General features: G+C 37.4%; 1 protein-coding gene across 11 annotated transcripts in view; it reads right to left on the reverse strand.

Annotated features, from left to right (window-relative positions):
* MBNL2 (muscleblind like splicing regulator 2) overlaps positions 1-27,761 on the reverse strand; it is a 169,264-nt gene that overhangs the window by 26,072 nt on the left and 115,431 nt on the right. For 4 of the 11 annotated variants that reach the window (XR_014794730.1, XM_084880282.1, XM_084880279.1 and 1 more), the window contains exons 3-7: positions 25,266-25,430; positions 16,811-17,011; positions 13,827-14,090; positions 9,169-9,222; positions 8,388-8,541 (exon numbers count right to left, since the gene is read on the reverse strand). Coding sequence is in view for 9 of the 11 variants with exons in the window: in XM_084880282.1 (XP_084736408.1) it covers positions 8,388-8,541; positions 9,169-9,222; positions 13,827-14,090; positions 16,811-17,011; positions 25,266-25,430 (838 nt within the window). In the remaining 2 variants the exon portion in view is untranslated. Of the gene's footprint in view, positions 1-932; positions 969-8,387; positions 8,542-9,168; positions 9,223-13,826; positions 14,091-16,810; positions 17,012-25,265; positions 25,431-27,761 lie in introns of all 11 variants that reach the window. The other 7 variants (XR_014794731.1, XM_084880278.1, XM_084880281.1 and 4 more) reach the window with 3 other exon arrangements.

A 27,761-nucleotide genomic window follows, 5' to 3' on the forward strand; every position in this document is an offset into this window, starting at 1 on the left:
TAAATAAGAGTATATAATATTCATTGTTAATCATAATTCTTAAAATATCAAAGATACAACATGTAAGCCTCATTTGGGATACGATATTCTTCAGAATTTGTGATTAAGTTGGAAAAAAATTGTTTTTGGTCAATTTGGGGCTACTTGTTTGAACTGAAATTACTGGGGGTTGTAGTTCATTATGCGTTAATAGACTAGAGAGCAAACATCATGGCCTTGTTGTAAATTTTAACACAGTTATGGCGAAATAGCCAGACAAGTTTTGCCAAGGCTTGCTTTTCTTTACTGTAAATGGAACTGGTTCATATGTCCTAAAGACAGACTTATGTACCAAGGCATTGGGATGGATAGGGATAACTATGTACTATTAAGGTTAATATACTAAGGGAATGCTAATGTACACATATTCATTGCAAATAAATCAACACTTAAAATTAAAAAAAATAATAAGCAACGCAGGCCAGATATTTGTTTTCAAAATACATCCATTTATAATTTTAAAAAAAATACTTCTGGGAAACTCTGATAATTCTAACACACAGCAAAGAGGAGATAAAGGCACACCACCATGAAACTTTAAAACATTGATGAAATCAGCCTGCCTCTCTGATTAAGCTTTTTTTTTTTTTCTTTTGCTAAACCATATAAGCTATAAAGAAAAACAAAATACAGATAATTTAAAAGCAGACTTATACTTGTGGTTTTATGTTTTGTAGTGGTTGTCCTAGCACAGTGGTTGTTCTAGTCACATTAAAACAGTCATTGTTTAAAATATACAAGTACATTTAACAAACGTATACATTAACTCTAAAGCCAAATAAGCCTTCAGATCTACCATTTCCTAAAACATTTTTACCATCTCTGAAATAAATTTCAAGCAAGTGAAGTATTATACATAATATAAAAGACAAATAAAAAAGGTTGAAACCTACCAATACTGGTAGCGGGTGTCATGCACAAAACTGACCCTGCATGGCATGCAATGGTAGGTGGGAAAAGTGAATAAAGGGAAAGAAACAGGTTAGCGGTTTAGAGTTAACATTCAAAGTGAGATTGAAGCACAACCAGAAATAAGTAGGGTTAGTTAACACAGTCTTTTAGAGTCATTCACATTTTCAGCACTGACACAACTATATCTGATTTATTTTAAGCAAGTATTACTCAAAGCTCACTCCTTAGACTACTGTTCACACTTTCTATTCATATACATTGGCATAATTCTAATAAGAATGACATGTGATAATGCTGCAGTGTCCTTCCTCAAAGACCTCAAAGTACTTTACAGATATTACCAAATTAATCCTCCAAGGTAGGAAGTAGATATTTTACAGATGAAAAATCTGAGGCATGCTAACTCCTCCAAGGTCATGTGTACTGTGAGTCAAGGGTAAGGCTAGAAATAGAATTCTATTCCTGAATCCAGTTCAGGTTTTGTATTCACTATGTTATGCTGACCTTGTTGCATTAGAGTTTGCTTGTTTGGCTGCAAAGTGTTTTGTGTCAATAATAATAATATGATAATAAAAACAGTCAATAATTAAAGACTCTGGATCCTCCAAATCAAAGGCTTGTAGGTCAGGTGAACTTCAGATTACTGCTTAAAAGCCCTACAATGTGGAAGACTGAGGTTCCCGTGGCAGAATCACCTGGTTGTGTATGGTCTCTATTTTCTGCTACCACATTCATTATGACAAAGAAGTGGTGCCTAGCAATAAATCTAAACATGGTAGAGGCAAAATAATGCAGAATTGGGGCTGAGTAGAACCAGGGTTAGGACTCTTTGTCATAGCTTGCTATTAGGTGATCCCTGATGGGGACCTTTGGCAAAATTCCTAGGAAATGTCAAGTTGGTATGTAAGTGGGTAAGTGGGAGGTAGGGAGAGAGGATTTTAACCCTTCCTTGGGAATAATTGCCTTGGCTGTGGATGGTCTTATTAATGTTCTTCAATCAGAAAAATCTGACCACAAATACTAGTGTATATTGTGGAGGACTGAAAAAAGAACTGTATTAAAATAACTGTGTCCTTCTGGTTCAATTCCTTAGGATGAAAATCAAAGTAATATAAGGATTCAGGTAACTGAAGGTTGGATATCATATAGGTGCCAAAGAATTAGTTTTTAATGAATATAGGTGTACCCACTTAGGCTTTAGAACTGCCTTCTGAGATACTAGATGCAGAATCTGAGATATTTATTCTCTCTGCTGACTGTTTATACCCGAGGCAGACTTTCTGCCTGGTCTGCATTCTGATCAGGCTACTATTAACTGGTCAGAAAAAGAGGCTATTTAACTGGGATACTACTGAATTCTTTAGCAAACATGCCAATATACCCAATTATAAACAAACACACACAGCTCAGTTGGCGTGGCTCAGTGGTTGAGTGTCAACCTATAAACCACGCCATAGGAGGTCATGGTTCAATTTCCTATGAACCAGGAGGATTCTCTGTCAGGGCAGAGCACATGCCGGATTGTGGGCTTGATCCCCAGTGTGGAGCATGCAGGAGGCAGACAATCAATGACTCTCATCATTGATGTTTTTAATCTCTCCCCCTCTCTATTCCTCTCTGAAATCAATAAAAATACATTTTAAAATTAAAATTACACACACATAATCCTTTTGCTGACATTTCTGATTTCCCCCCCCCGCCTTATCTTTCTAATCTTCTTTACAATCAAATTTCTCGAAAGTTACACAAATTTTCACTTCCTTATCCCCAATTATTCTTCCATCCTCTCCAATTGGCTTTCATTTTGACCTCTCTATTCAAACTGCTCATGCCACCAAAGATTATCATATTTCAGCAATCAGTATGAGCTCTTTCATCTTCACCTAACTTCCTGGACCCCCGTAACATTTAGCACTTGGCCACTCCATCCATAGAAATCCACTTTTTTCTTACAGTTTCCTCTCTCTCTCTCTCTCTCTCTCTCTCTCTCTCTCTCTCTCTCTCTCTCTCTCTCTCTCTCTCTCCTTTTCCCTGGTATATCATTCAATTCATAATATCATTCAGTCCAGGGTCTAAATACAATCTATGAGTTCAAACTACCAAATTTATGTATCCTTCCCAGTTCTTTCCTTTAAGCTCCAAGTCTTTTCATCTAACTGCTCACCAGGCCTTGCCACTTGGATGTCTGAGGAGTGTCTTGAATTTGAATTTCTCATGCCCAAACATTGGTCTTTCCCACAGAATGTTTCTCCACCTCAGGAAATGCTGATGGACATCACCATCGATGTAGTAACTCTAGCTTAAAATGAAAGTTATGCCTGATGCCACTTTCCCTTGTCAAACTTCCTGGTCCAACTCAACAATAACTCAAAGCAAACTTGCTTCTAAAATGTATCTTGTATTTGTCTGCCTCTACTGCCATTTCGCAAGTTTTGATCACCATTACCTCTAGGCAGTAACCGCCTAACTGGTCTTCCTGCTTCTTTCCTTGGCTTTGGCTTAGTCCAATCTCCACTCTGCTGGGAGAGTAAACCTTTCCAAATACAGCTCAGTTCACTTCTCTGCTGGAAATGACTCATTGCCTTCCCGTTGCTTTTAGGATAAAGGCCACCTATGGTCCTGTCCTATTTATCTCCCCAGCTTGTCCTATACCCCAGTCCTCCTAGAATCACGACCCAGACAGTTTAGCCTTTCATTTCTCTTTTTTTTTTCTTTTAGGAGACAGGTTGAAGTTTATTGATTTTCAATTGATGAAACAGCCTTTCATTTCTTTGAACTAAACACAGCACACCTTTGTCCTACTTTTGAGATTCCCGCAAGTTATCCCCTCTGACTAGAATAGTGTTTACCCCATTCTTTTCATCTTCCAAGTTTAATGGTACATGTTACTTCTTTAGAAAACCGTTCAATTGTTCTTTTATCTACTTCCATAGGCCATTTAAATCAGCTTTCTATTTTAAATCTTACTGAATTCTTTACTTCTTCATTCATAGTACTCATAGCAATTTTTAATTATATATTTATATGGGTATTTCTTGAATATCCATCTGTCTTCTCATTTATTGAATATCCATCTTGTCCTCTGGGAGAACAGGGGTTATTTATGTCTGTCTAGGTCTCTCTACACAGTAGACAGAAAATTGGTTGAATGAATGTTATCAGTCATTCGTGACAGTGTGATGGGAGCAATTTGTTCCTAAAATTTATTTAAAGCATCCAGTTTGTGAATGACTTCATTTTAAATCAACCATGGCTGGACTCAAAGTTATCCCTAAAAAATCCCACGTTATGCCTCTGCATTCCAATAAGGAGGAACTTTCTTGCAGGGCTCTCCTGTGTCTTGCATGTGAATATCATTGGTTTGCAAACCATCAGCAGCAGCTCCTGCCACCATTCTGGGCTAGGATTGGACACATCACATGGCTCCAGTTCAGGATAAGGCTGGAATGCTCAGCCACATTAATTTGATGAACCTCGGTTTCCACATGGCCTAAGAGTGATATGAATATTGGAAACACATCTGGTCCTGATCTTGCTTCCAAGTCCCATCTCTGCCTTTTCATTCCACTCTGATCTCTCTACCCATCCACAGTTCCTTAAGTACTTTACATTACAACTACAAGGGACCACTTGCTATTTCTCAATATACTCTGCCCAACCCATGCTATTCTCCCCTATCAGGAATGGTCTTTCTTCATTAGTTAAATCTTCCTTATAAAGTGCTAAGCAAAGTTCTCCTATGAAAAGACTTTCTTTTTCCACATCCTTTGTCAACCAGTCACATCACATGCCTTTTCCTCCTTCACTCTCTAATAGCTTTGCTCATATCCTAGCAAAGCCCATGCTTTGCCTTATATTTCATTTTTGTCTAGTTCTGAACTCATTTGTATTCCCTTTACTGGTTCTGGAACCCAGATCACATTATGTGTTCAATAACTGTTTACCAATTTGAAAAGAATATGTAAAATTTGCTGTGGTTTTATGTAGATATAGTTTCTGCTATACATTGACAAATCTTTCATAAAGATATGTGATAACCTTATGTAACATTATGGTTTCTGATCACTAGGCAACATTTGTGCTAGCACTGTTCCATGTTCTACTTATTCCGTATTTCCAATATAATAAAATAAATCAAAGTGGGAGTGAGTGGGTCATCTTTGTTCTCACTGGCTGAAGAATTTCTCAAAGGCACTAATTCTTATCATCAAAGCCTCAAATGTTTTCTGCTTCAGTTGCACAAATATTTCAACTCTAGAATCTGTGAATCAGAATTAACTGGATAATCCCATCAATTATATATTCCACTTTGCAGCATAGACACAGCCTCAGTTTTTCCATCTGCAAAATGCAAATAATTATGCCTGGCTCTGGCAGAAATATCTTGAAGAATAATGTGGTAATATCTGTAAGAACACTTACAGTAACTCAGAATAAACTTGTCAGAGAAATGCCAAGAACTATTATGCTGCTATTTTTGTAAATGTGTGTGGTTTTTGCCACTTTCCTAATATAGCAAAGGAAAAGTATAACTACTAGGTTAAAATAATCTCTATCAAAAAAGGGAAAAAAAGCAAAAAAAAAAAAAAAAAAAAAAAGGAAAACTCCCACCCACTGAAAATGTGCATCAACCATGGTGATAATTATATTAGCAGGTTTGGGAGAAGAATTCCATATTTTGCATAACATTTTACATTAATATCTCCAAAGATTGAAGGCAGAATTTCTGAAATCTAAATTCACATGTGTCAATGGGAGAATTTTAGTAGCACATCAAAAAACTTCACTATGAATGACCTGTCTATAAGGGGCAACCTCCAGGAGAACAAAAAATGCTTTTTGTTTCATATTTATGACAATTGTTAAAGTATTTATTAAAAAAATCAAAATATGTCAGTTTAAAAATAATGGGCCCACCATCTACTAAGTCGCAAAAATACATTTGAACACCATCACTTAATTTTCAGAGGTTTCAAACAATACTGATTAACAATGAACATTATCATTATCATTTTAAAATTAGGCTGAAAATGTGATTTGTGAGAAAGAAAGCCTAAAATAAAAACTAGAGGCAAAATAAACACTGAAATTTATGTTATGGATTTAAGTGTGTGTGTGTGGGAGATTGTGTTAATTCCTTTGTGATGAAATTATTTCATCTTTCATCCTTTAAGAGAAACGTGTGAAAACCTCTTAGAAGTCAAAATACTATTTCAGAAAATGAGATCCACATGTTTGTTAACTATGATATTAATATAATTGAAACATGAATAATTCACAGAATTAAATGAACATGGCTTCCAAAAGTCTACTCAAGTGAGGGTTGCTGGACACACTTGAACAGTTCTTAAAGAATCCAGCAGAGGGCAGAAGTGCACAACCATAGCGGCCGGTTCGGCCTATTGGTACTCAATGCAATTCATTTCATCAATTATAATCAAGTCCTTACATAAGGGATGATATTCATTCTTGCTTTTGAAGTCTTTAAATGGTGTCCAGGAGAACCATTTTAAAATGAGGATTCTTTCAGTGCTTTAGCAAATCGGTCATTATGGGATTGAAGTGTTAAATATGAAGTAGAGGGCTTCAGTCTCTTTCATGGTTTAGCTCCAGGATTTCTATAGACATGCCCAGAAAATGCTAGTGGCATTATTATCCAGTCTTCAGAAACAGACTTGTTTTTTTATGTTTAAGTATATTTTTCCTTATTTTTTTTTTTCCTCCTAAAATATCTAGTGATAGGGTCTATAAAATAAGACATTATAGAAATCACACAGGACCTTGAGGTAAGTTTACCTTCTAATAATTATTTTACAAACATGTCATATCCAATGGATTACATGTGCAAATACTGCTGTGCTATAACTGCACTGAAATGGCACTAATTAAGATTGCAATAGAATAAAAGTGAAGCCCTAATAACTACTGACTTAGAGATTGACTCTACAGGTCTATGAACATTTTTTAAGAGTAGAGCAGAACTAAAATAAGAAAACTAAATACTAAGAACCATTTTACCTGTAATTTATATTTTTACTATAAAATATATTGTTATAACAGGTTGTAATTCATTTCAAAGTATAAAATTGTATACAAAGAATACATAGAAATATTTATTCAACTCCCTCCTATGTTAACTCTTGATATACTATGAGATTTAAGGGAATAGATAATAAACCTGAAAAGTCCAACCACATGGATTAGGATCAACAAACTCTTTTTGATAAAATTGTTACTCATCTACATTTACCTTTACGTTACTATCATGGGATGAAAATTTTGACTTTGAAACTAAGAACACAATGGAAAGTCTTCACACTAAGGCCTAAGTGACTCTCTGGTTTGTGTTCTTTGTTTTGTTTTCTGGCACTCTAGAAAATATTATGAGAATATTATTTCTTGTTCTGATTCTAACACAGACTACAGGTCAAAACCACAGTCAATTTATGGTGGCTCCTTGTGTTTGTGTATGGTGTATGTAAGTCTGTGGTCAGGGAGGTGGATAAGAAATGCGTTGTACTTTTGTACAGGGAGGAGGGTTGACATGCGTTGTACTTTTGTCCCTTCACTTATATTTGATGGTTTATACCAAGCTTTAAAGGAGGATTCTGTGGCCTCCACATATGGAGACCCCGGAGTGCCATGACATGTATATTGGACTGATCATAGGAAAACTAGGTTTTAGGTCTTTTTTTATTATTTATTATTATGCCATCTTGGGAAGTCACTTTATATTTTTTTTTGGGGGGGGGTACCTCAGTTTTCTCATCTGTAAAAGAATCAACTGGATGAGGAGGTCACTAATAATCTTTTAACTTCAAGATTCTATGATTAAAATGATTCATCTTTTAGTGGAATGATAGAGTTAATGCATCTTAGTATCTGATATTATCAGGCATTGGCTCTCTATGTTGTAAACTTGGTGGAAGTTGAGAAGAATGGTGAAAGAGATAGAATGGATATAAAAATATGAATAGAGGATTGCTTTAATTTGAATAGCCTCATTTTTTAGTGCTCTGAATAGGAATAGAAAAGAAAAGGTTAGTATTTTACAGGAATTGCTTTTTTTTTTTAAAGTCATTCAGGGTTAATGACAAATTTCAATTGTCACACATAGAAGGTCTTATTTACATAAACGATTTTACACAACATGTGTAAATACAAGAAACCAAAAGGCTTAGGCTATTTGCTTCTCATGGGTTTAATCTGTCACTTAACTGTTTAAAATATTTGGCTTTAGAATCCTAATAGTCCATAGCTATCATTCCAAGCAAGGTAAATATATATAGATAGCTAGGACAATGATGAGTTTCAGGCTGTATTTATGTACCTTTAAAAGAAAATTAGATGCCACCAAACAGCTTAAAGGAATGAGAAGAAAGCACATGACTGGAAGGGCACACAGACACAGGACTTGGAACGGTCAGGGCACATACCTGTCGGAATAAACGCCGTGTGTTGCTGCAACTGTGCACTGGTTAGAGCCTGCTGGTAGTGCAAGACGCTGGGATTAAAAACCGTGCTGGCACCGTTGCTTTTTTCAAGTGCTTGTCTCTTTGGTAAAGGATGAAGAGCACCAGGTGGAAAGGCCTATAAGTGAAGAATCGGATATGATATGTATAACTCAAAGTAAATACAATTTCAGTGTCCACAGAGATCATCAATTACAATATTTTTTTTTTAAATGGCAGCTAAGGAGATGCCTGTGCCATGCACCTTAATTTAAACAGCGGCAATGTCAAATGAGTGAGAATTTGTTATTGAGAGCGAAAGCATGATTTCTGTAATCCAAAACAGTAGCATCTCAACTAAGGAAAAGAAAAACTATCAAGCAACAACAACATAAAATGGCTCCAGCTTTATAAATGAGTTAAACTATTCTAAGGAAGGAAAGAAGCATTTGTGTTATCATTAATTCTATTTTTTTCTTTAACTAAATGATCATTTCTTGAATTTAAATGTTAATAAAAATTATAATGAGCACTTTATGAGCCAAGTAATTTAAATTTCTTTACTCATTTGGAAAAGGTATTAACATTTGTTAGGATTGATTTATTTTACATATTATATATGAAAATGAGATGGCTAAACACCTTATTGAATTTTTCATTAATTAATAATAATGATTTTTTGCAACCAATATTTTACAAGTAATACAAATCTCAGATGGTTCTCTGAAAGGCTACATGCAAAGCGAAAGGTGAAAGGTCAAAGTACCAGGTCTACAGATGCTTCGAGAGGTCGCTTCATTGCTTTGGCAGTCGACTGAGTCTTTTAATAACAGGCAGCGAGCACATGATGGCAGTGGGCCAATGGGATTCAAGCGAATTAACATACAGGTAAACAGCAAGCAGAGGTGCATCATGGGAACGGCATTGCATTGTGGATAGGTGAGAAGGAAAAAAATATTCTGAATGCAATATACAACGTACAAAACACTAGGCATGCACAACAACAAAAATGTTCTCTAAAGAAATGAATATTACACCTTAAATTAGTATTGAAGCAAAAAATGCATCTACTATACCTTAGTTAAAAGCATATAAGAGAGTAAAATATAGATGTTTGAAATTCAGGAAAGTTAATCAAAACAGCAGCTTGCATACACACCATAAGCATTTTTTATATTGCTTCAGAAAAAAAAAAAAAAAAAGCAAAACTTTCAAGGGCCATAGGATTGAAGAACTTCTGATAAGTTAGTTTTCAAAAATAAAGTAATCAATGTACAAAATACATAGGACCCAAGTAAAAAAATATAATATCTTAAATTGCATAAATATAATTTTAATGAAGATCTAGCCTAACAAAATGAAGTGGCAAACTGAGACAAAAAAAAAAAAATTCAGGCAAAAAAAATATTCAAACACAAGATTATTTCGGCAAAACTGTTTGGGTTTGGATCTTAATTTTTTGTCTGAATCATGTGGATAATTGTCTCAATTCTTCTCTTCACTCTGCTAGCATGGATTGGAATAAGGTTCCAAATTTAACAAAGTTTTGAATTTGAATAGTAATTTTTTCAAATTTCTCTCTTTCATTCCATTGTACTGTTTCTAATGACTAACTTATCATCCATTCTAAGTTTTCCACTATATTTGAAATTAGAATTCAATTTATCTCAAACAACTTACCAGATTATACTAATAAAATACCTTTTAAAAAGGTATTTAGTGTTTTCAGGTATTAAAATAATTTATACTTAATAGTTCTTGTACTTTTAGCTACAATTAGCCACCAACCCAGTTAATGATATGTGGAACTCTAGAACAAATACAATAGCTAAAAATAACAGCTAAAAAAATGGTAAAGTACTGCTTGAAATAATAGAAGTAAAATAGTATCTCATAATCATACTTTTGGTCAGACAGTTTCATTTAAACAGCTGAAATAATAACAAATATTGATTGATTTAGACCACAATGAAAATTTTTTTCTATTCCTTGGTAATTGTAAAAAATCTAAAAATTTGATGATGAAATTCTGTGAAAATAAACAAATTTAAAAGAATAGCTCCAATGCAAATAAAAATGAAGGGCCCATTTTTAATGGTTAGCACAATAGGTAAATCCCCAAGGTTTGTATAACAAATATAAATGTTATATTCTAATGTTCTGAATTCGAACCATGGCTTTTGAAATAAGTTGAAATAGTACTAAACTCTCAAAGTGGGAAATAATAAATGATATTTTCCTTGGAAAACAAAGGGTTATTTATCATCATTTGATGACTCAGGATTAAAAGTATAGAAATAATAAGAAATCATTGTGTAGAAGAGATATGGGGTGGGGAAAGAGCTAGAAATAAAGTGGAAAGGACTATAGGCTAGAAGAGATTTAGAATGGCCAATGGAGAAAATGTTTTGGATGGCAGTCTCTATAGAGGCCATCAAATATTATGAAATCATTGTTCTAAAAGTAATTGTGAACGTTTTTAAAAACCAACAAGCTCCATAATAAGAAAGCTTCTTTATACTGAATATTCTTTCCTTAAATGTAAATTCTCCATTATGTAGCTTCCATGACACCACTTTTATTTAAACTCTTTCATTCCTGTATAGTTTTATGTTGCTAATTAATACATTTTCTTTAGCATGAATTCGTCTGTGCTAACTATATAAGGTTACATTAGCCTATTCTCCAAGTGCACTGAGAACATTAACTGGATGGCTAAACTCAAGATCATTTCGACCTCAATTCTTCCCTTCATTTTTTCAGTCCTTGGGAGTTATAGAACACACCCACCGTTGGGTTGATCTTTATGCTAACGAGATATGTTCAATAGAAGTATATTGATGAACAACATTTTGATTTAAGAAAGGACCATTTAATAAAGTCTCCAAGTAGAAAAGGAAATATTCAATATTTCTCCAGGAGGTACACAGTTTCTCTTTTTCTGATCTTAGTTTTCTGAAACATAATTTTCATAGAAATTATAATAATCTAGAAATGTAAAGAAACCCAGAACTCTAAACTGAGCTGGATAATGAGCATCTTGTTTTCTACCACTCCATATTGTAGATTATCTTTACTAGATGCAAACAGCTTGTCTTCTGGGAGAATCAAGCATACATACTAATGTCTCACCCAGCTCACACTTTGAGGCACATGAGTAGATTGCATTTAGAAATCTGTACGGATGAATAATCATGTTATCACACAGCATTATATAGGACACAGATATTCTGATGTAGAGGATATAATTTGACTGATATTATTTACTAATATTGAAAGCTCTTCAGAATTAGAACAGACTTTAGAGATCACCAAACCCAATACATCTTGGGAGCTTCCTTAGCCACCTATGCAGAGAAAGGTTCTCTTCAATTGAGTTCCTACTATGTGCCAGACACTTGGCTTTCATTCTTGCTGGCCTTACCAATAATTTTTATCCTCTGCCCCTGCTGGGCCTTCTCCAGCATGTGCACATGCAGCCAGGTTTTACTTTGACTGGATCAAGAAACCATCCAACTACAGGTTGAGGCAAGCGAACTAAGGGCCCAGGTCAGGCGTTACAGGCCAAAAGCAAATCTGAGGAGTGAGGAAACCCTAACAGCAATAACAAGAGCTGCCACTTTAACATGGAACAAAAGGAAGTGAGCAAGCAGGGTGGAATTCAAAGTTCTTGTACACGTTTTACAAAAATAGGCATCTCTCCATGTAGCACCATTTTTGTGTGCAAAGCAGGACTGCTTCCTGGAAGATCAGATACTCTTCGAGTTACCAAAGAGAAGCTCTGTCTGGCTTATTTTCCCCTTTTGAAAATTCTAGAGTCAGAATGCTTCAACTTTATATCCAAAGAGCACCTAGGCTGGTTTCTAGTGAGTCTCTCATGTCACTGAAAAGATATGACAGATTCAGTCATTTTCACGTCGTGATCAGAAAGAAGCTAGCTTTTGATCTAAAACTACATTCCTTTGGGTTGTCTTTGATGCTGCTGCAAGATTCCCTGAAATGATGGAATTCCAAATTTGGGCACAATGTAACAATCCAGGAAACTATGGTAAACTAAACATACTGACAGTCACTCCAATAACATCTATGTGTCTTGATGAGTATGACATAAGGATGCGCAGAAAGGCACAGTAATACAGTCTTGATTTAAAGATAGTAGGCTGAAGAATGACCTTTTTGTGTAAGTGGCCATTTCTTCTTTTATCCCCGTTAACCCAGGTCATCTGCCACTTATATACAGTAGGTACTCTGTTCCTTCAGATATGTAAGGTGTGCAAACCATGGTCAGCATTGCAGAGAGAAACTGGTCTTAGAGAATGGAGCTGATATACCAAGAGAAGCATGTATTCAAACAGACTTCTGCTAAGCCAGAGATCTCCCATGAACACAAATTTATTAGAACCTTCTACATCTTCGTCTAGTGGTCCTTAAACTTCGTTGCATATCAGAATTAGTTTTGAAAAAAAGGCCACTGCCCAGGCCACCTCCAGACCAGTTAAATAACTTTGGAGGAAGGGACCGATGTTAGAGCTTTTTAAGACCCCTTCAGGTAATTTCAAAATGTAGCCAAGTTTGAGAATCAGTGGTCTAGGCAGGTGCTCCTCAAATGTTAATGTGCACACAACACACCTAATATTTGAATTTTAAAATCTGGGTGGGGCCTAGGGTTGGGCCTGGGAGTCTGGGGCTGTGACCAGCCCTCAAGTACTGATGATGAGGTGCCTGATGGTCTCCGAGGGACAGGAAAGTGACGCAAGTTCTGGAGGCTGGGTTACAGGCATTTATTTACTTACTTATTTGTTTATTTATTTATATTTTGTTTTATTTTATTGCTCATTTATTTTTTAAGCACCAGTCAGTCCAGCTCCGTGTTCACCTCTCTCATGACTTGGTGTTCTGTATAAAATTTCATTTAGGGACAGAACGTTCTCGGCAAATCCCTTGGCCCCTGTGATCACTAAAAGGGAAGAGGGAAACAACGGGAACAGGGAAGAGCCAGTCATGGACTGGTCACCTGTTGCTACTTCTCCGCTCCAGGGTCTGCTCCCCGAAGGGCTGCGGCCTATTGCTGTTTCCCACTCTCCTGAGGGCCAGGACCCACCTTCCTGTTCAGCAGGAGGCCCTGGAGCCCCTCTCTGAGGAAGGAAGAACGAAAACCTGAGACAGCAGAGCTCGCCCCGGGGGAGGGCTGCTGGCACCGGCCCTTGGCTACCTGCGCCTGAGGGATTTACTTATTGTGCTGAAGAAGGGAGGGAGGGGGAAACAAAACAAAGGGAGAACAACAGAACTTAGGCAGCGGAGCAGCAGGAACAGCAGCCTTCCCTATTTCCCAGCTGTTGTGGAGAGCAGAGCGCCAGGGCCTGGGTGCTGGGAGCCCGCGGGCTCTCGGGAGAGGAAGGTGCGAGGCGGGCGCACCCCACTTACCATGACTGTGGCCGCGGCTGCAGCTGCCTGGGCGGCCACCGCGGCTTGGTTGGCTTGGTGCTGCGCAGCTTTGATTTTGGCCTGCAAGTGTGCAGGAGGGTGAAAATATTTGCATTTCTCCCTCATGCAACGCCCCTTTATGTAATCCATACAAACGGTTACGGTGTTGTCATTGGTGTCGATCATTGTGCTGTCTGCGGGGTGTGCAAAGCGGCAGTCGGTCTCTCCCCGGGCACAGTTTCCTCGCTGGAACTCCCTGCATACCTAGGACACAGAAGGGACGAGAGCAGACAATGCAGAACAGAGCCTGATGGCCACCAGACACAGATACGCCACCTTTGCACGGGCAGCTATTTGCGTGTGTGTGTATGTATATGTGTGTGTGTGTGTGTGTGTGTGTGTGTGTGTGTGTGTTTTAATTGAATTCATCCTTTTTGTTTCTTTGAAGGGTGGCTTTTGTGCCATTTACAATGCAAGTTCGATTATCAAGAACACAAGTAACCAGAATCCCTAATAAAAACGATTTTGAGTTTTGCCTTGCCCTCTTTTCTAGGTTGAGCGTGAGTGGATATTGAGAAAATAAGTCAAAATCTGCAGTTCAGCTAAAATAACAAAGAAATATCAACAGGGCCTAGGCTGTCTCTGGAATATATATGTAAAATAATAATTTGGAGACACACAAACACACACACACACACATCTTCTACTCTGGCAACTCTGGAATGCTATAGGTTTTTGGCATGGAGGGATAACGTCACCATAGTTTAAGCCACCAGGTCTTAGCTGTACAACTCCAGAAAGAATAGGGGGAAATGACAAGCTCCTTCCTCCTCTCTGAGAATGGGAAATGGGGGGTCGGGGAGGTAAATACCCCAGTTTCCCCCTCGGTCTCCTCTGCTCTGCAAAGATAGCCTGATAACGAATCTGAAGAATTATGATATCTAAGCCACCAAAAACTTTAATTTAAGGTCACCATATTACTATTTTTGACAGCACAGGAAAAAGATAAATGTATTAAAAAAAGAGAGAGAGAGAAATGTGGAAAGAGGTAAAGGGAGAGAAAGAAAGTAAGGGAAGTAGAATAGAGTTTGAAGTGTTGTTTCTTTTTTATTCCTTAATCCTTAATTTCCCTGAAATCTCAAGTAACTAGAATGCTCCATGCCCTAAAAATTCTGGTGAATCAAGAGTTTACTGTATAAAGTGTTTTTGTTTGTTTTGGTTTTTTTTGTTGTTTAGAATTTAAAGAGTATTCTTAATTCTGCCCTGAATATTATAACATGAACACAATTCTTAGATTTACAAATATCATGAGCAGGGAAGAATTACTAGTAAAATTTTAAGTTATTTTTTTTTAGGCTCCAATCCCAAAGTGGATCTATTGAAGTGGCGGTTTACATCTTGATCATCAGTGATGTTATATGAGGGTCAACTGATATGACAGTCAAGCTTTGTGACAGTCAAACGTATTTGGGAACTACAGTGTCAAACACCCCTATCCCTGTTGCCAAGCAAGTTTGAAGAGTAAACAGATCTAAGTCACAAAATGGTTCATTGTTTCTTCCTGCTTTGAATATTAGCCAACATTCCATCCTTGGTTCATGAAATGTACACAGTAAGAATTACTAAGATGTTCCCACAGATTCTGAGTAAGCCTTCCTCTGCAAATGGAATGATTTCAGTCCAAGACTGCATCAGAGGTATGGGCCAGCCGGTAGCATTTACCAAAGGCCTCTGTGTGTGTAGCCAGCTTCATTCCTGGTTTGAAATGAACTGAAAGCCGCTCTGCTGAAGTCATGGTGAATCATCTTTACATATATCTTTGTCCATCAGTACTGCTGGGAACAACAGTTTGTTCCCGACTCAGCTAATTTAATCTGTTTTCTAAAACCACACGGTCACGTACTGAACACTAAAGCTTCATGGGTCCAGCAGGTGGAGCCCAAAACACTTATCTAGTCCCATGAATGGTCTGTTCAGCATTCACAGGGACAGGCTAGATCAAAACAGTAGTGATTAGAGTTTGCAGTCTTTTCATCTGGATTAAAACTGACATTAGGCAGCAACATGTTATTGCCCTCAAGATTTACTGGGTGAATATTTAAACAAACATACATTTGAAAGAACATTCTCGAAGGATTCAACATAAAGCCCAGTGTACATCATAACCATACATATATAATCTAACAACTTTAATTGGTGGTAGAATTAAAGGAGCTCTTTGAAAAATCTATTAAAATCTTTACACACCCATATAAAATGCTCTATTAAATATCACCGGATATAGCAGTTAAGATAAATTGATGAATCCTCTAACTCTGATTAAAGAGAAATTTTACCCAGTCAAGTACAGATGGGTTGGTTTGACTCAGGACTTAAGAATTATATTTTATAAATATATGTATTTGTTTTCTTGACTTTTATAGAACACTTAAATATAAGTTGAAGAAACTGTCCCAATCAACAAATTTGCCCAGTTTACTATCCTCCTTGTTTACCAACAACACACCAAGGGCTGATATTCTAGAACATTGTAATATAGCCATACTAGTTGCTAAAATACTGAAATACGATCGTACCAATTGGTCAATAGTAGTAATCCGACTTGTTCCCATCCTTGTCCCTGAGTGTCCTTCACTGTTCTGGCTTCTGGACTCCTGACTTGCCCCCTGGAGACCAATCCAGAATCCAACAAAGGTTGAAGCCTAGCCCAGCTGGAGACCCTTAGGAGCCATCACTATGGCTGCCATAGTGATTGATTCAGTGTTCTGCTGGTTGCTAATATTTTGCAGCTGACTTTTTGTGTGTTAAATGTACTCTTTTCCCACAGACTAATTTCCTTTATAGTTGGCCCCAAATTCAAACAAAAGAATCATGAATGCATAGCTTTTAGATGAATGTGCGTGCAATATCTTACAAGCGTTTACCTACATAGAAGTACACTTCTACCACAAATGCATTTCAAACCACAAATAAAATGGCAGTACCTCCAGTTTGTCAGTCCTGAGAAGTTTCTGAGTTGTAGTTGAGCCCGGGACAGTGACGGGTGGACTTCCGGGAACAATAACGGGTGTGGTGGGTAGAATTTCTGTTGGTACTAACCCAACTCCAGGGGTTACAGGTGCTAAGTAAGGAGCAAAGCTAATCGCCGTATTTGTCCCTATTGCGGGACCTACAGGAAAAGTGGGCTGTTGAAGAAAGACAACACAGATAAAGATATCTTCAGAATACAACTTTAAAAAATCACCAGCAAGTGTCATTTGAGCAAAATTTATTCATCTTGTATAAGACTCTGTGTTAGTTGCATAAATCTATTCTGAACTATGTAAGTTCATTAAATTTCCCTGTTTGGTTTTGCTTAATAAAAATTAAATCCATATAGACCCTCTCTTCTCAAAAGCATACAAAAACATTGGAGAACATCATAGGAACCTAATATAGGAAACAGGTTAAACTTTTATTCCTATGAAAGTGTCCTCAACAAAATATATTTACTCTAATTGCTCATCATTCCAAGGTATTAAATTTCATAACACTAAAGTAGTAAAACCTATAAAATACTGATTCATAGTCTTTGATTCCTCCTACATGTCTCTCAAAGAGAGAGGAATAAAGAAAAAACAAACAAACAAAAAAACTCCTGATTATAGCCTGTCCAAGTTTATACATTCTCAAAAAGTGGACATTACTTGGGATTTTATTTTTTTCATACTTACCAGTATGTTTCCATATTCATTAGCATGAATATTTTCAAAATTCATCTGCAGTTTTAATATAGACCTGCTATTTTCTCCTCTAGCTTAAGTATGTCTTGAATTAACCTTTCTTTTTTTTTCTTTTTCTTTTTTTAAAACATTTTTTATTTATTTTTTACAGAGAGGAAGGGAGAGAGATAGAGAGCTAGAAACGTCGATGAGAGAGCAACATCGACCAGCTGCCTCTTGCACCCCCCCTACCAGGGATGTGCCCGCAACCACGGTACATGCCCTTGACCGGAATCGAACCTGGGACCTTTCAGTCCACAGACCGATGCTCTACCACTGAGCCAAACTGGTTTTGGCAAACCTTTCTTTTTTAAAAGATTGAATGAAAAGCTTGAACTTTTCAAGTGGCCATTTTTTCAATTGACGGTTGAAATTTGGTTTAGTCACATAATCAACACAGCAGTGATAAAGGCATAAAGTACCTTATTAAACTTCTCTATCACTGTACTCCTTATCTAGGGATAAAAAAAAAATAGGTTGATGGGATGGTTATTTTGTAAAGCTCCACCAAAATATGCCTTTCAGAAAGGAAATAATATACATTTAAGAGAACAAGAAACTTCGCTTCACTTCTTAAACAACCAGTGTTAAAAATTTAGGAAGCTAGATAAAGATTTTTCTTAGACTAAATTTCACATTGAATTGGACCTGAATGATTTTTTGTTGTTGTTGTTATTGGATGATTTTTAATCTATTTATTTTTAGGAGCAATTTTCAGATATTTGCAATGACATGTTAATGGAGTTTTCTAATGTGGAACTGTGCTGTTGGCCCTGTCATGGTATGTCTCTATTTATACATTGTGGGTAACATTCTTGTTGTCTATTTATGGCTCTGAATGAGCTGTTGAACATATGGGGAAAGTAACAATCTATGTTTATTAAACAAATTTTTTGTTGACAGCAATAGCTGAAAAATATCTCTTACAAATGATCATGTTAGAAAACAGTAAATTACTGATAGTTTGTGCAGGGAGTTCTTGGAGAGGCTGAAAGTCTTTACTGAGTGGTTGGGGCTGGAAGAGGTGACTCTAATGGTCTTGGGGGGCTGCTGCTTCAGCACTCCCACGTGGTTCTTAGATCTTTATGGCTTAGATGTAAATTTCACTTTGGAAGAGTGTTGCAACATGAGGTCTCAACATGGGAAATAGCTGGCAGTTGGGATTTTTTTTTTTCTTCCTTGACTTTCTACAAAATTTTATATGTGTATGTTTCCTATTTTTAACCCCTTTGAGTCATAATTATAGAAAGTTGTGGTTTTCAGTAACTATAGCTTTTATAATTTAGTGTTATTGAAACAAAGCCAAGTGATTAAAATGGTACAAGGGCTATCTAATGTTAGGATTTTAAAAAGTCAATCCTGAGAGGTCATAAATCTTAACAGATCCGTGATACAAAGAACCAGCTATATCAGCAGTGCCTGGGGGGAGGGGTCATAAACAGAGATATCATGAATTCTGGCTCAACAGGTCTAGGCAGGGGCCTTGAAATTTGCATTTAAAATTTTTGCCACTTTGGCAAAGTTTGGGGACCACTGTCATAGATGAGGAGGGAAAATAAGCATTAAAAAAAAAAAACAAACCCAAAAACTTATACTAAATGTGTAATTTAACCCATAAACTATTTATCAAAGTAAACATTTAGAGAAAAGAGCCCTCCCCCACACCTCCATTTTTCACTTTCTACAGAAGCAAATCCCCAACCCTCTCTCCATGGATCATGGGAAGCCAGGGTCAGTGTGTTGACACAAATAGAAGGCACACCTTGACAGTCAATAGGATATCAGAACCTCAAAACTCATCTCCCAAAACCTTTTTGGATACCAACAAATCTATTGTTACTAGTTAAATTTTGCTCTCCAAAATATGTTACTTTTTCATCTAATTTAATAATCTTAAATGGATCTTTTAGTTTGTTTATTGCTAATAGTTATAACATAGATAATGAAAAGTATTATTCAAAAGTAAAAACATTTGAGCATTTTTTCATATGTTTCTTGGCCATTACTCTTTGGAGAAGTGTCTATTCAGGTGTCCTGCCCATTTTTTAATTGGATTGTTTATCTTAGTATATATTTGCTTTACTGTGTGGCTACTGTGCTGTTATATTAGTAGCTTATTTCTTCTTCTTCTTCTTCTTTTTTTTTTTTTTTTTTTTACTTATTTTTATTGCTTACCTTAATACATATGCCCCTATCCCCCCTCTTTGCCCACTTGCTCCTACCCCTCCCCTCCTTTCCCTCTGGCCTTCAACACACTGTTGTCTGCATCTATGGGTTATGCATATATGTTCTTTGGCTAATCCCTTCTCACACACGTTGTCTTCTTTAATCTTGTCAACGTCCGTGAGAAGCAAGTGTGGCAGTGAGAATTGCAGTCTCACAGGTGAAAGCAATTTAGTGTAGAGACTAAAAGGATTAACCAAGGTCATTGCTGCTGAGGCAGAGGCAGGACAAAATAACCAGGACTCTCGGCTCTAAGACTGGGGCTATTTCCATTCTTCTGCATTCACTAGATTTTGTTGGTAATGTCTTAACAGCAAAGAAGAAAAAACACTAGCTGCTCTTATGTTTTTGGAGTGTAAAGGGAGAGTGTTGGCGGGGAACTGTCGCCCACAGTCATCCAGGGCCTCCTACAGATGAGAGATGCAGGGTTGCTCTGAACAGCTGTGTGGGATGCTGCTGCCTTGGGAAATGGGTTCTCAGATTCCAAATTCAAATTAAACTTCCAGAGGCAGAGTCTAGGCTGACAACACATCATGGTGTCTCAATTCGGTTCTTAGCTGGCAGCACCTCCAAATGATTCCGTTCCTGGAAACATACCAGCGAGAGCTTGGGCGAACTGGCTCATGGTTTCTGCAGAAGGGCTGTTGCCAGGCTGCCTGAGATGGGATCCATTTGGTCCTTGTCATCTCTCAGCACTAGCTGCAGCTGGAGAGGTCAGAGGACAATAGCCACAGAAAGTCTTCTGGAAGAAAATAGCTTCTGAAATGCTGGTCTTGCTATTTTTTCCCCTCCGTACTTCACCCCACATTACCGGATTTCTCTTCCCAGAACTCTCCACTCTTCTTTCATAGTACATTATATCAGTAGTTCCAGGTTCAAAGATTTAACACACACACACACACACACACACACACACACACATCCACATGGTCTTTGATATTTCGCCGTGGCAAGGAAGGGTTGGTACTGAGAGTAATAACTAAGTGGCCTGAGATATTTATGGCTCTAAAATTTCATCAATTGACTTGAAAACAAAAGCATGAGAGTTCATACATTTTAGAAAGCTTTGACTTCAAAGGGTACGTATTTGGCACTTAAACTAAAACATGATACCCTTATACCTCCCCCCTTTACTCCCAGAAGCATTACTGAAGGTCAGAATACCCAATGTAAGACTTTGTCCCCAAGCTCTGTATTGTATATCTGTTCTGTTCTACTAAAGGCTACAAACCTGCTTTTTCATCTTGAGTGAACATATGAAGGTTGTATGTGTGATGGGGTGGGAATGAAAAGAAGAATTACTGTTATATTCTATCAGAAATGGGGAGAGAAAGATTACTAGAAGGAACAAAATAACGGAATTTTTAAATATAGTGAATTTGAGATAGAAGAATTATGATAGGATGGAATGAATTGTATTTTCATTCATTTAATAAATACTTTTTGATATAGACACAGTGCCAAAACACTGTGTGTACATTTATTAAACTTAAACTCTAATGGGCAAGAACAAGCAAAACTACAATTCATGTTTATGGATAAGTAGAATGTGGAGACTTCATTGATAGTGATGGAGATTGGTGATAAATCGCAGGGAAGAGATTTAGAGTCCTTATGAATGAGATGAAGTTAACAAGTGAAGGGTAATAGAATACTTCCAGCAAGAGCTGAAACCATGAGGCAAGCAAGAGCCTTGTGTGTTCACAAGATGTGTTCACAGAACTGAAGGTTTGATTTGGTCTCAGTGGATTCAGGGTGAGGTGGTGAGCTGGGTGAGGACCAGATCACAGATAAGGTTATATGCTTAGGCTTTGTTCCCATGAAATGGGAAAGCATAGAAATATTTTAAGCAAGGGAGTGATATGATTTCATTTATATGTTTAAAAAATTCCTATGGTTGCTATATGCAGGGTACACTGAAATAAAGCAAACTGAGAGATTAGAAAGGAAATGCCCATAATGTATTTTGATAAATAGGTTTATGGTAGCTCAGACAAGGGTGCTGGAACTTGAAGGCAGATATAATATTAGGACTTACTGATGAAATAGACATGAAAAAAGTATGCAAGAAAGAGTCTTCCTGGTTTCGGTTTGAAACTGCTGGTTGCATTTACTGAGAAGGAAATGTAGTAGAATGAATAATTTGATCTTTAACACGCTGAGATCCTGTGAGAAATTTAAAGGTGAGTCCAATAGGAAGTTGGATACAGGAGCCTGAGGCTCAGAGAAGTTTGGACCGGAAGCATACATTTGAAATTATTCTCAGCCTATAGATGATTTACAGCCACAAGAATGGGTGAGACCAAGAAGGAGAGGGTAGATGAGAGACATGCCCAGTGCTGGGGACCTCAATTAGCAGCTTCCACACATAGAGGAACATGACAGAGAAAGAGGGAGGAGGAAGGAGTGATCAGAGAGGAAGGAGTGTTCCACAAAGCAGAGGTTGGTTATACAAGCTGAATATTACTAAGAGGTCAAACAAATATAATGAAGGCAAAAGTGACTCTTAGTTTAGAAATAGGAAGATCATTGGTAAAAGATTTAAGGGTGGGTGGGAGAGAGAGGGAGCAGAAAAATATAGAGAAGTTTAACTTCAAAGAAACCTAAAAATGGAGTGGTACTTGTGACTCTATTTTATCTTAAGCAATTTCTGCATGTTTCTTGTGGCTGATCTAACAAATCCCCACAAACTTGGTGGCTTAAAACAACACACATTTATCCTTTCATAGTTCTGGAATCATGAATCAGTTTCACTGGGGTCAAAATCAAGATGTTGGCAAGACCACACTCACTGGAGTCTCTAGAAAGAGTTCCTCGTCTCTTCCATCTTCTGGTGGCTGCTGGCATTCCTTGATTTGTGACCACATCACTCCATTTTCAAGCTCTGTGGGCACACTGGCTTTCTCCTCTCAGTCTGTGTCAACTCTCCCTTTATAAACGTAGTTGTAATTGCATTTATATCTTATAAGCGTAGTTGTAATTGCATTTATTTATTTGTCTATTTATTTATTTATTTATGCAGTAGGCAGATATTGGCTATTTTATTATGAATGGTACCATCCAGGAGAATGGGAAGCTAATGCTCCAAAGTCTGAACTTTCCAATGGCATGTGGATTACAAATTATATAGGGCAAAATCACAAGTCATCATAGGTTAGGGGTTCAGGGTCGTGCTGGGAGCTGATTGGTCAGAGGAGAAATAAGGGTAACAAATCATTTCTGCAGGTATTGAGGACAGCTCTGAGGTCTGTTCTTGTGACCTTTTGTCCTGGTTTCATGGGAAAGTAACTAGGGGGTGGTTCCACCTTAGAAACTTATATCTATGTTATCTTGCAGGGGTCTAGACACTATGACCATTAGTCAGCTACTGTCTCCTGCTGCCTCCGGGGTTGTTGATTATCCAGATAAAAAGCTAGGTCTTTGGGTGAAATAGACAGAAAGAGAGGTGATTGCATTTAATCCTGGAGGATTTCCTCAGCTCAAGATACCCTGCAAAGACCCTGTTTCCATTTAAGGTAACATTTACAGGTTCCAGGTACTTTTGAGAGTCACTATTTGGCCTACCACATTGTGCTAGTCACTGATAAATTCCTGAGACTCTGAAGTCATTTGTTTGTAGAGTTGATGAGTAAGTTTATCACACTTTATTTTAATACTTCTTATAATTTAACAATCTCTATTAAAATATTTAAATGTACTATACCTTTTCCATAATCATGGTTATTAACTTGTAATTAATATTTGAAATTATACATAACTTTCAAAAAAAGTTCAACTCATAGTAACAGGAATGGAGTTTTCTTACTGCCATTGCCATTATTGAGTACCAGGGTCAATCCTTATTAATTATAAATAAATAAAAAGAAGTGAATGATTAAAATGAGAGAGATATATACTACAGTGTTACCATGCTGACCTTGGTTGTTCTAAATTTATTCCCATAGACATTATTTAATGTCATGTAACTAAACTATTATAGCATTTAGGTAATTTAAAAAATAACTTATATCCATGCATCAATAAAGAGAACCATAAATAAAACATGTGTGTGGTTTTAAATAGATCCACTTAAATGCCTATTTTTGGTGTTAAATGTGTTTAGAATGCTATTTGTGTTTTCCTTACATCAAGGCTAACTTCTACTCATTCTTTAGGACATGCTTATTTGGGACCTCCTCCAAGCAGACTTTCCTGCCTTATCCAAATCACAGTTCCCTGTGCCTTTGCCCTTTCCACGAATCTGTCTATCCCCAGAGACTATATCCTATTTATTTTGGAGCCACCTGTGCCTGGCACTTTTCCCCCCCTTTAGGCAGAGCTTGTTCGTTCCTGGCTACTTTGTGCCATCAATCACGTCCTCCAGAGAGAAGCGGATTCTTGACCTTGAGATAAGCAGATTAGTTCCTCAGTTTCTCTTCCCTCATCCCAAGCCACACCCACCCTCCCCATCTCATTTCACAGACACACAATACAAAAATTCAACTCACTGGTAGCTATCCCTTTTAAGTTAGCAGCTTTCAATAATAGAATTTTCATACAACAAAGGCTGCTTTTTAAACAATAGTCTTTTGTGCATGTACTTTTTTTTTTTTTAAGCACATTTTATTCACTTCACTGGCTTTGTTTTTTGTTTTGTTTTTTTTGTGTGTGTGTTTTCAAAACAATTAGCTTGTTTTTGACAAATAATTCACAAATATAAATGAAATCTGCTAAAGCCAAATGCACTCCTTTCCTCCAGGACCTCATTTCTAAAACAATTTCCAGACCGCTAAGGAAGGACTTTGAAATGCTGTGAAATCAGGGAGAGAATATTACACAACACAATACATTTAACCTTGCTCTCCTTGCCACTGCAGCCACGCTGCCACGCTGCCAGAAGGCCTCGGAGAGACAGGAGGTGTAGGTGACTAAGACATCATCCTTTTGGGCTGATGTCAGGCTCCAGGCGGGGCAGACTGGTCAAGATGTCTGAGTCCCATTCCCAGCACCACAACTTACTAGCTGATTGACCCTGGCCAGGTGACTTAACACCTCTGGTTTCTCATTCCTCATTCTTAAAGTGATGGCATTGAACTAAATTACCCATCAACTATCTTGCCAAAAAAAAGTTTAGGCATCAAAACCTCTTCTTCACAGAGATCATCAATTCATACTCCATATGAAAATATAGAACTCTTAGCATTCTAAGATGGTTCAAATACAGAGTTTACTTGTGAGAAAGAGCTAGAGTGGCACCCAGATATTGAGTAGAAATTGTCTTTGCCTACTGTTTCCACATGCATGTCCCCATGAAAATAATTTAAAAAACTCTATTCTCAGCATCCCTTTAGCGTCAAAGCTATTTGCTTTAATTGTAGCCAGAAACAAAGTAGAGGGAGGCCACCCAAGGTCAATGTGGCATCGCCCACACCAACACTTTAATCATCAAGCCCTTCATTAGATGCGATGTACTCACCACTGGATGAAGTGGGGTTCCTGGAAACATAAATTGCATCTGCTGGGCAAGCATTGCTGCTGCAGTTTTTTGCTGGATCAAATTGTTCCTCCCATTAATTTCTAGTTGAGTTTTTAAATGTGTTGGAGGGTGAAGATACTTGCAGTTCTCTCTTGAACAACGGCCCTGTAAAATAAATGTTTGGGTTTAAGACTGTTATTGGTAGCTTTCAACTCTATTGTCAACCATTGCATAATCACTCCATATATATACAAAGGCAAGGATCCCATGTGTGTTTGTGCATGCACGCATGTGTTGGAACATAGAACACAGTTGGAACATATAAGGGGTGATTCAGGCATTAGGAGATTATCAACCTGGCTCAAACCTGTTGAGTAGAGAAGCTGCCTGAGATAGATTGTGGTTGTTTTTAATGGATTCTGTGTCTGACAATAGACTCTAAAGAAAGGTGACTGCTGAGAGTAAAGACACACCCTTCTCCTAGGCAGTAAGGAGGCTTTGTACCTGCTAGACATCAGTTTATGCATGTTGGAGTGACGACAAAATGGGAGTAATAATAAGAACCTTTTGAAATGTGTGTTTTAGATCGGCTGAAGACACCCCTCATTCAAATTATTGAAGAGGCCATGGTAGTATGAGATTGGACTCTTCTTAGTCACAAGATGCATAGGTAAAACTTCCAGGCACAAATTCAGATAATCTCTTGCAACTGATTAGTTTGCTGCACGAAAGTTGCTACTCCCATGACAGTTGTATCAAATGTAATGTCATAATATGACATAGTAAAAAACTTTTGGACATGAAAGTTGGCACAGTGAAAAAAATTAAAAAGGTGGCACATATGCATAAAACCAGTCTTGAAGAGTCTTTGAAAATGGTGTTGTTTATCCTGAAGTCCCCAAACTACCAATTGAGAGAATCATGTTGATGTGAATTATACAATTTCTGGGGAAAGAATAGCAAACTGTGTTAACCAGTATGAGTTTTGTCATTCCCTACAGAATTAGTCTATTTGCAACCGAGAAAGGAGAATATGGGTTGTTTATCAGATACAAAAATAATTTTAAAAAGCAAGCTTGGTGGATCTGGGGATATAAATTTGTTTATAGTCATTCTAATTCTAAACATCTGGAGTTCTCACTCTGCTTCCCACTGGTGTCAGCTGCACTTTTGGCAGCACAGGCTCTCTCCCTATGCTCATCAGCCAGTCTTGCCCTGAGGCTAGGCTGTCAGTAGCATTGGAGATTTTGTCACCCCCTATGGGGAGGACACAGAGGCAGGTACTGGGAACATCAGGAGGAACTGGTTGTTTCTGCTAATAAAATTCTGTAACAATGGGCAGTGTTAGTGTATGTCTCCTTACTCTCAAGTTTATATTGGGATGTTTCACTCTGCTTTCCATGGTCAAGAGTTAGAAGGTCTATTGTAAAGATACAGGTAAAGTGGAACCGTAATTAAAAATAATTTAAACCAAAGAAGTCTAGGGAAATCTCTTTCTCTTTCTATCCACTTTGCTCTGCAGATTTTGGGAGAAAATTTTATCATAACTTTACTTTTCTGTTTAGTGACATCCCAGAGTCCCGTCTAAACCTACCAACTTGCTTGAGACATCTCTTATTTTTCCTCCCTTTCTGCACTCCCTTGATAATTGCTTTAGTCTTTCAGTTTGCTAAAACCAAATTGCCAAGAAAGTATTATGATAGTGCCTGCTCCTACAGCATAGGTGTGTGACCAGTCTTTTTGGATTGGCTGCCTTTATGTCAGGTGTTTCATAATACATACATACGATGGGAGGTGGCCATGGGATATAAGACATAGCTGCTGCCCATCAGCAAGGGTGGAAGAGAATTAAGCAGAGTGACATTTCTTGTACAGAAGCTAAACCACCCCTGAATCTCTTTGACAACCCCAATCCAAACTCTCTTTAGTCACAATCACTTCACTAGGAAGCTGACACCAGAAAGACTCAGGTTTACAAGGTCCACGTATAGGTTCACAAAGGTACAGGATCGCTTAATGGGAGGATATGGGAAAGCAGAGTTCTATAGAATGGGATGCAATTTGTGAGACATCCATGCCTCTATACTCTGGCTATTCAGTTTTGCTCATTCAGATACTTGTCTATTTGATCACTCATCTTCTGTAATGTTTTGTAACTGAGCATGAAAATTTCGATTAGGCTACAAAAACTATGGTTTTGTTGTAAATGCTGTTGTCTCTTGATACAACTGGGACTCTTAAGGAACTGTATAAACTGTTTTCAGCCAATAGAATATAATTTACAATATCAAATTGGTAATTTATTGATGGAACTTTCTTTTTCATAAGAATGAATGTAATTTCCTAGTGTTCTTACTTACACACTTGGGGAAAGGTATATTATTGATCACTTACATGCCAGACAATTTATATGTGATTATCTCATTTTCCCGTGAAAACAGCTGTAATGATCCCTATTTTATAAAACAGCAAGTGGGCTTGGAAAGATTAAGGAAC

The sequence above is a fragment of the Pipistrellus hanaki genome, assembly GCF_964339955.1.
Source record: "Pipistrellus hanaki genome assembly, chromosome: 3".
Taxonomy (NCBI): Eukaryota; Metazoa; Chordata; class Mammalia; order Chiroptera; family Vespertilionidae; genus Pipistrellus; species Pipistrellus hanaki.